The 9,805-nt window shown below is 52.1% G+C and overlaps 1 protein-coding gene across 1 annotated transcript; it reads right to left on the bottom strand.

Annotated features, from left to right (window-relative positions):
- Window positions 1-3,680: 3,680 nt before the first annotated feature.
- On the bottom strand, window positions 3,681-6,839 carry FZD2 (frizzled class receptor 2). The gene has a single exon (XM_024553990.3). The coding sequence runs from the start codon at window positions 6,478-6,480 to the stop codon at window positions 4,768-4,770; it is 1,713 nt and encodes a 570-aa protein (XP_024409758.3). The 5' UTR covers window positions 6,481-6,839; the 3' UTR covers window positions 3,681-4,767.
- Window positions 6,840-9,805: the final 2,966 nt, after the last annotated feature.

Genomic DNA, 9,805 nt, shown 5'->3' with positions numbered 1-9,805 from the left:
GGGAGGCTGGAGCCTTCAGAAAGCTTGGCTTTCAAACAAAGGACCCAGGGCTCAGCCCCCAGCCCAGGCCGGCTCCTCTCCAGGCTTCATTAGGAATAAGGAGGGGGCCCAGGGCCATGGGCGGTCCTCTCTAAACCAGTCAATGGTCTCGGAGCTTGTTTCATGTCCCAAGTCCCATCTTGTCCTTTCCCCAGGCCTCAAATCTCAGCCTTTCCCATGTGTCCTGGAAAAGCAGAAAGTCTGCAGTGGAAGGCTAGGCAGCCAGGGAGGGGCACTCAGGCTGTGAGTCTGAGGATGGGGCAGAGCAGGGGGAGGGGGAGGCACTGGGGAAGCCAGCTGTGACAGCCCTAGCCCTAATTAGCCAGCTTCAAAGCCAGCTGGAGAGAGAGCCCGCCCACCTGCGTGCCCTGCTCACTCAGGCGGGTAAGACATTTCTGTCCTAATCAGAGGAGAGAGGGAGAAAAATCACCATCCACCATCGCCCTGAGGAACCTCCAGAATGTGAGGTGACACCCTGAGTTAGGTAGAAAAACTGGGAGCACAAACCATCATTCTATTCTGCTAAAACTGCCAGTAACAATAGGTTAAAAAATCCTCAGGAAATGCACATCCTTTGATCCAAGGATTCTACTGTATTGTTAGGAATTTATCCTAAGTAACTGGAAGAGTGCTACTATTTGTTGAGCTTCTACTATGTGCTGGCTCTGTACACGCACCATCTGATCTAATCCTCACAACAACCTTGCAGGACAGTTACTGTGGCCTTTTCAGAGGTGACAGCTGGGCTTCAGAGCCAGGCACTGTACTCTGCCGAAGCCTGTACCCTACACATGGCTGGTCTGTATGTTTCTGGCTTTCTCCTACTTTTTTCTCTCAACTACAAAGGTATTATACATTCATTCCCCTGCTGCATCTAGAGAACGTGTTCCCTGCAAGAGGAACAGGACTGAGTGAATAATCTGTGTGGGGTGTTCCTGGTTTTGTAGACTGGATGGTTTTCCCTTCGCCACACCTTTTCCATGGCAGGGGTGATTCAAGACGGGGGACACTAGAGTCTGAGAAAGTAAAAGCTGCCCCTTGGAGAAGTGAAGACACCCTGTAATCAGGACTGGAAACTAACCAAGCCAGGCATTGGAAAACTAGCTTGGGGGGCAGGGCATGGAATGGGGGGGCACAGCTAGAGGGTCCAGAAACCCCCAAAAGTTAAATGCAAAATTGTACATTCATGGGAGTCTGAGCATTTTCTCCCGGGATGTCCAAAGGGTTTTCAGCTTCTCAGAGGAGTCAGTGGTCCCCAGTGTAAAGCCCATTTAGAGGAGAGTCAGTTGAGTCCGGAATAGGAAAGGGCCTCCTACAATGAGCAGTGAGATTATCTGAGGGGCAATGCCTGGGAGGTGGCAGGGGCTTGGGCTGGTCTCCCCTAGCCAGACACAGGCCTCGGACACCCTGGGACAGACCCCATTTCCTGAACCCAGCCCAGATCAGGGGTCCCCAACACCCTCTTGAAGAGGCTTTTGAAATAATCCAGATGTCAGCAGCTCCAGACCCTACTGATCCTCACTCTTTGGGGACATTCAGAAGAATTTTGTTTTGGAAAACCTTACTGTCCGTTTCTGGGATTGGCTCCTAAAGGACAAAGAGTTTGTAACTAATGGAACTGTTTTTTCAGGAGGGGAGTCTGAGGAGGGCGGGAGGAAAAGCCAAAGTCTGATCAATGAGGGGGCAGACTGGAGGAGAGGTATCCTGAATCTTGGGAACCAGCAGCCTTGCTCCTGTGCAGGTGGGGTGAGGACAGGTCGGGTGGAGAGCAGCTTTGGTCTGAGACCTGTGCCAGGCCCAGGGCCTCAGGCGAGGGGTTTTCCTTCTGGGCCCTTGACCCTCCACCAAAGCTTCCCTCTTCCAAAGGGAGGTACCAATCCACTTACTCATAGGGCGACCTAGAGATCTGCAGAAGCAGACTTCCAAGTCCGTATGTTTAACTGAGTTTTCCGTACAAGAGAGGAGAGACGCATCTCCAGGTGTGGCAGTGAGCTCGGGTGGGTGAGCTCTGGGTACTTTCTCTCCTAAATCCCCCCACCATGGACTAACTAACACCCACCTCCCCTCCTTGAAGAGCTGTTTCATTAGCACAGTGAAAGCAGCCACGGAGAGGGCTCCCTGCTACTCTCTGTAAGGCCATTCAGCCCTAGGCTAGGTACCCTTTGGAGAGGGGGGAGGACATGTAGAAGGCCCTTCCTGTCCCACAGGCAATTATCATCTATCCTTCTGCCACCACCCTAAAACTCCCTCCAGTTTTCTTGGGCCCACTTCCCCTCTGGTGGTGGGAGACTTTAAGGGGTGGGGGTTGAGAACAATCTTCACCAAAATTCTCACCCTCCCACCACCACTCGGGGAAGAGATTATTGCTGCTCCTCTGCCATCTCCAGCCGCTGACAGCACGGGGGCCACTGACAAATGGACCTGAAAGCACAGAGCTGGGGTGCTGGGGCCTTAGAGGTGGGGGTTCCTCCCCAAATCTCTGAGACCGGCACTCCTCTTCCCACTAGGTTCTATCCAGCCCCTGGAAAATCTACACCCCACACCCCCCGTTCACAGGCTCTCCCCATTCTTTCCAGGAGAGGCACTCACAACTTGTTTGTAATTTAACTCTTTCCTGCAGCCCTGGCGGGATTCCTTTCTAATAGAATCCTACAACAAACGAAGCCTAAGCCTTGGGACACTTTACCCGCCCACTTTTAACAGTTGAGGGAATCTTAGGTTGGGACTTCACACGTATCATCATTTGAGGAAAGGCTAGTTTTAAACGTATAATGTTGGCCACCAGAACAAACAATCTGGGGGAAGGTTATATATTTTGGGAAAGGGGCTCTGCTGAAACCCTCAGACTTCATACAATTGCAAACAAAGCCCCACATACGACTTCAATTACCACCAAACATTTCCAGATCCCCTCCCCCAACATAAACTAACACACGCAAACACTTGGAAGTAGAGGTTCTGACTTACTTTCTCCCTTGTCCCAAAGGCTGCCGGCAAAGGGTGGTAAGGCACCATTTCCCCCATCACCACTGAGCTAAGAAAGCAAGGTCTGGAGCAGCGGACCTCTTCTCTTACCCCATCCCCAAAGGAACAACTGGGGGGGAGAGTGAAGGAGGTGTGGTTTGGTTAAACTAATAAAATGTTACAACCCTGTTAAAATACAATTAAAGGGCTAGATCTCTAGAAGATAATTAAATGCACTTTATTATTATGATTATTAGCTTTTAATTTGCACTATTATCAAGAAAACAGGAAATGGTGAAAAATTGAGTTCTGTGGCATAGGTGTCCCACCCACCCCTCTGGTCCTCAAATCAATTCTTTAGAATTAAAATTCTAAAATATCCCAAATAGTTGAGGGAGATGATGTGTATTGGAAACTGCAATTCTCATACCAGTGTCAAAGATACTTTAAGAAAAAGTCTTGACTTTTATTCGTGGGGGGTAGGAGGAAGATAAGAAACATCTGTTATAAACATTCTATCAATCTTGTGATATAGAATGTCATGTAAACACTCAGCCCCGCCCCCACAGTCACAAAGAGCCTGCCCAGAGCCCTCTTCCAACGCAACGAACCCACCTTTCCCCACCCCACCCCCCTTTCTGGACAAGTTTGAAAATAAACCAGTCTTTTGTCAGAGGAAAACTAAACACCCCAACAACCAACCCATCTGCCCCCTCCCTCCAACCCAACCCATTTTTTTATTGTTTTTCGAGAGAAAAAAAATAGCCCTAAACAACAAAAACCCACACGCAATGCGCAAACCATCCCGCAAACTGCTAACCTGAATGCCAGAGAAGATATTCGGTTGAGGGGGTGGGATTGGGGTGCAATCTTCGGAGGAAATTAGGGGAAGGATACAGGGCATCACCAAACCCCAACACTTGCATGCTAATAATACTCCCCCCTAAAAATGTGGAAGGGGTCAGGATCGGTATTCAAGGTAGTGTGTGGGGGAGGGAGATTCCTTTCAGAACACACTTCACAAAGCACTTTCGGCCTACTCCCGGCGCTTGGGGCAGCGAGTTGAACAGAGAAAAGTTGAGGAGGCGAAAGATCTTCCTGTCTGCGGGGCAGTGGGCCAACGTGGGCCTATGCTCTCCGCCCTCTGCTCACCACCCCACGCGCTGGTTTGGTTTTTTTGCTTTTTCACGTCTTCATCTCCGTTGGGAAGGTTCTAACAAAGATCGAGGGAAGGAGACAAGTGCGGAGAGAAAGGGGGGAAGGGAAATAAGACAAGAATCCACGTCTTGTTAAAAAATATCCACCAGCTTCCCCAGGCCCAGCGCCAGAGAAAAGGCTCACCAATTTGGCTTTAGAGGTTCAAAGTAACAAACCAGCCAACACCTCCTCCAGCGGGTTCAGCCCTGCCGAACCACCAAACCTCCTAACCAAAGTGGGAGGTGGTGTTTGAAAGGGCGCTGAAGAAAGGCAACAACCTCCTCAACTCCCCCTCCCCCGCAGTCCTCAGCCCTGGGGCCCGTCGCTTTTTTTTTTTCCTTCCTTTTTTCTTTTAAATAGAAAATATATAATTAGATTTACAAAGACTATTTACAGTTTTAATTACAAACCTGGTGGGGGTGTTGGGCAGTTATCTTTAAAAAGTGACCTAAAATAGAAATGGTTTCGATTGTTCTTTATTTAAAAAAATAAAATAAGGAGTCTGTAGGAGCCCCCCCACCCGGGGCGGAGGAAAGCGCGGTGCGGCCCGGGCCTGGGGACACCCCCTCACACGGTGGTCTCCCCGTGCCGGCTGTTGGTGAGACGCGTGTAGAACTTCCTCCACGAGTGCAGCGTCTTGCCGGACCAGATCCAGAAGCCCGACGTGATGCCCACGATGAGCGTCATGAGGTATTTGATCATGTAGACGGTGAAGTCGGGGGACATGCGCGGCGTGTAGTGCGCTGGGCACGGGATGGCCAGGCTCTTGCAGTGCTGGCTCACCCACGAGCGCTCCCAGTGCTCTCGGAACGCCTGCTCGTAGAAGTAGCAGGCGATGACGATGGTGGCGGGCACCGTGTAGAGCACCGAGAAGACGCCGATGCGCACCATGAGCCGCTCCAGCTTCTCGGTCTTGGTGCCGTCATGCTTCATGATGGTGCGGATGCGGAACAGTGACACGAAGCCGGCCAGAAGGAAGGACGTGCCGATGAACAGGTACACGAAGAGCGGCGCCAGCACGAAGCCCCGCAGCGGGTCCAGGCTATTGAGGCCCACGAAGCACACGCCGCTCAGCAGGTCGCCGTCAATCTGGCCCATGGCCAGGATAGTGATTGTCTTGACCGCCGGCACGGCCCACGCGGCCAGATGAAAGTACTGCGAGTTGGCCTCGATGGCCTCGTGGCCCCACTTCATGCCCGCCGCCAGGAACCAGGTGAGCGACAGGATGACCCACCAGATGGAGCTGGCCATGCTGAAGAAGTAGAGCATCATAAAGAGGATGGTGCAGCCCTCCTTCTTGGTGCCCTGAACCACCGTGCGGTAGCCGTCCTCGGAGAAGCGCTCGTTGCACACCACGCGTTCCTGGAGCACGAAGCCCGCGATATAAGCCACGGACACCATAGTGTAGCAGCCGGACAGAAAGATGATGGGCCGCTCGGGGTAGCGGAAGCGCTGCATGTCTACCAGGTATGTAGTAACGGTGAAGAAAGTGGAGGCGCAGCACAGCACTGACCAGGTGAGGATCCAGAGGCGCGCGAAACGCGTCTCCTCCTGTGAGAAGAACATGGAGCCGTCGGGCCGCGCTGGCTCGCACGGCGCCGCGCAATCGCGCTCGCCCAGGAACTTGTAGCTGAGATAGGACGGCACCTTGAGCACACGCGGGCAATGAAACGGGTGTTCCAACGTGGCGTAGCGCGGGGGCGAGCCTCCGCCGCCCGGGCCGCCGGGGGTACCCCCAGCACCCGGCTGCAGGCCGGGTGGCGGCGCAGTGGTGAGTAGCGCCGGCGCGCCGTCCTCCGAGTGGTTCTGGCCCACGCAGATCTGCTCCGCACCGTGGCGCGGGAAGTGCTCGCAGCGCAGACGTTCTGGCCACTGGAAGCCGAACTTGTTCATGAGTGCCTCGCAGCCCTGACGTGCGCGCTCGCAAATGGAGCGGCACGGCGGGATGGCCTGCTCCAGCACTGTGCACACGGGCGCGTACATGGAGCACAAGAAGAAGCGCAGTTCGGGCGAGCACTGCACTTTTACCAACGGGTAGAACTGGTGCACCTCCAGGCCCGCGTCCTCCTGGTTCGTGTGGCCCAGAAGGTTGGGCATAATGGTCTGGTTGTAGGCAATGTCCGTGCACAGCGGGATGGAGATGGGCTGGCAGAAGCCGTGGTCTGGAATGGAGATACCCTTCTCTCCGTGGAACTGGGCCGGTCCCGCAGCGGGCAGCAGCAGCAGCGGCAGCAGCAGGCGGGGCAGGGCGCTGCGGGGCAGGGCGCTGCGGGGCCGCATGCTGGCCGCCGCCCCCCACCCAGCTCCCGGGCGGCCCCCCGCCCCCGCCCCCAGTCCAGAGACCGCGCGCCTTCCCTGCCGCCGCCTCACCGCGGCTGCCGCCTCCCGCGCCTCTTTGCAAACTTTGCTCGCGGCCGCAGAGTTGGGGAGGCCAGGCGGGGGAGGGGGCGGCGCGCCTGCCCGCTAGCTCGCCTCAATCGGACTGAGCAGCCGAAGACACAAGACACCCGCGCAGCTTGCTCTCTCTCCTCTTCTTCCTCCTCCTCTCGCCTCTCCCCTCCCTTCTCCGCCCAGCGTCTCCTTTGTGCCTTCCTCCAGCCCTCACCTCGGCCTCTCCGATCCCAATTAGTCGGTTTCAAGGGGGCCCCCGCCGGCGGCCCCGCCCTCTCCTCAGCCCCCCAAAAAAGGGAACCTTGAAACCGCCCCGTCGAGCTCTAAGCACCATCCCAAAATGTGCTCTCGGCCAATCAGATTTAAACCCGAGGACCAGCCCCGAGGGCTGGATTGGTCGACCACAATATAATGAGATCAGAAACCAGATGCCAACAAAACTTTCCCCCCCTCCTTTTGCTTTTTAAAGAGACATACTGTTATTATATTAAGGGCTGTTTGCCCAGTACGGGATTTCTCCCGAGTTGCTGAGACGAAATCCGTAGACACTCATTGCCCTGCACTGCGGCGGACCCCAACTGCTACGACCTGGATCACTTTCCTTCCGGGGGGGGGGGGGGGGGGGGGCCAAGGCGCTCTCCAGGGTAGGGCCTCTTTAAATCCTTGCCTCCGCCCTTGCTCCTCGAACCCCACCTATTCCAGTCCAATTTCTCAGATCAAGTGAAGAATCTCAAGTCAAAAATAGATTTTTTTAAAGAGACACTTTTAAAAAAGCTAACAGGTAACAAAGACTTTGATCTTAGCCCCTTCTCATGGAGTCCAGACAAAAGTTTCATTTCACTCTATATGTAGAACCCTCGGAGTTTGCCTGGCCCCTCCCCTATACCCCTCTGAAAAATGAGAGCCTGTCTCTTTAAGAGGCTCTTAAAGGGGCCTGGACTCCAGGGCGTAATTGCCCCGTAGCGAGCACAAAGGAGCCCATTATGGTTCTTTGTGTTTGGTGGCACCTCAAAGTGAGAAAACTCAGGAACTTAGAGGCCCAGAGCTGGAGGGTTGGGGCGGGGGTGGGAGGAGGTGAGGTGAAGGAGAATGGCCGGGAGCTACGCCTTCTCCCTCCCCCTTCTTCCGAGGCAAATCTTAATTATGCAAAGTAAAGTTTAGTTGCCATAACGAGGAGGTCTTAATCGAAGGTTAATGGTGGGGGGTGGAGGATGACGGGCAGTTTTGAGTGAAGAGATGACTTTCTTAGGCCGTTTGGGGGAATTTTACTCTTCTCTCCCCAGCTCTGCCTCCGCCCCCTAAAAAGCTTCCAGATATCGTCTCCTGGGAGAGAGGAGCGTTTTACCCAAATCTTAAGTGATTCCACACCAGAAAGGGGTGGTGTGAGTGGTGAGGGAAGAGGCTGGGAGTTATGTATTATCACCCCCTCCTATCTCTCACCTGGTTTGGGGTGAGGGGCCAGCAGGGTTCCTGCTGGTTTAAAAGGGCTTTCTTCTTTTTTTCCCTTCTAGGATTTTAAATATAAGGGGTGGGGGGTCTGGGGAGGAGAGGGGGGATTTGCATGTAAATCTCTGGGGCCTGATACTGGATGATGGATCAATTATTTCTATTGTCTCTCCCGAGGGAAGGGGGGTCACTTAAAAAGAAGAAAGAAAATTGAGTTTAGAAAACCCCTTTGCTTCTCTGTATGGGCCAATTCCTCCCAGCCTGGTGAGCTGTTTCGTGCACCAATCTAGAAAAGGATTGACTTAAAAACAAAACAACAAGAAAGGTAAGGAAAAAAAGAAAGAAAGAGTAGGGAGAAAGAAAGAAAATTCTGAGTGGATACATGCAACCGATCCAGATTTGACAGGATTTGATTTTTTTTTCTTGATTGAGTGATATGCAGTACAGATTTTTCAGGGTCTTCACAGTGTGACAATGCTCCTTATCTCTCCTGGAGAAGTTGCCTTCCTGTTACTTTAGGAAAAAAGTTTTCCTCCAAAACCAGGATAGTCCACTTTGGTTTGGGAGCCATCTGGGGATGAGAAAGTTGTGCTCTCCCGCTCCACCTGGCCCAAGCTAAGCCTGAGGTGCTGCTCCTTCAGACTTCCTCTCCTACTTTATCTCCTCCAGGGCATCTTGAGAGCTGGTGCCAAGCCTCAGAGCTGAGCGGTGAAAACAAAAATGAGTAAGATAGCTCCTATACTCCGCGTAGGAAATTGAGAGCAAATCTCCAATGGAAATGCAGCATCTTCAATTTCCTTCCATAACAGACTTGTTTTCCTGCCCTAAGGCCGGGCTTGAATGACATCCTTCCCCAGCCACTCCCAAGGCAAAGGGGGAGCCGGAGCTGGAAAAAAGAAGTAAGACATTGTTTCATTCACTCAGTCTACCTTTCATTCCTTCAGCACACTTTTATGGGGCTTTCTGATTTCAAACCACAGTGGTAGGTTGTAGGGAATAGAAAGAAAAATGGCAGCATCCCTGCCCTTCGAGTGTTTGAAAGTGATTCTATGACTATCTCACATGTATCTAGCATTTTTACATGAAATAAGGAACTAAGATATCTCATGATTACTCTTGTCCTTCATGTGAGGGGCTTGAGGGGGAACAGGACCAGAACCTGCATCTTCAGTCTACAGGCCTACCCACAGCACTTTCCATTCCACCAGCCCTCCGATGAAACAGATCTGTAACTGAAGGAAACTAACACACTCTCCATTGAAATGTTTCATGATGTCATTTGCTAGATGTAGCACTTAGTTCTGATTTTTCTTTTTTAATTAGCTTGAGCATTGGATTGACCCGGACCTGTTCCCTAACTATCCCTAGCAGGGTGGCCTTGGAACAGTCACTTCACTTCTTTGAAGGTTTCCCCATCTGTGAAGTGGGAATAACCCAACAGATTTTTAAGATAAGAGACTACACATCCAACATAATTTCTGAATGAAAAAGATAAATGTCATAATAATCAACAAATACCTTTCAAAACAAGACATTACATAAATTACTATTCAAACAGCAGCATCCTTCGGTACCTAGGGTAACTGCTACCACTTCTTGAACTCCTACTAAGTACTGCACATACATTATGTGTACGCCTACAAAGTAGGTATGGCATTTTGTTTATGGAGGATGGATTTTTTAAAAGATTTTATTTATTTATTTTTTTAGAGCAAGGGGAAGGGAGGAAGAGAGGGAGAGAAACATTGATGGGTTGCCTCTCCAACAC

This window comes from Desmodus rotundus, chromosome 9 (genome assembly GCF_022682495.2).
Source record: "Desmodus rotundus isolate HL8 chromosome 9, HLdesRot8A.1, whole genome shotgun sequence".
NCBI classification, from domain to species: domain Eukaryota; kingdom Metazoa; phylum Chordata; class Mammalia; order Chiroptera; family Phyllostomidae; genus Desmodus; species Desmodus rotundus.
This window is presented reverse-complemented; position numbering and strand designations above follow the sequence as displayed.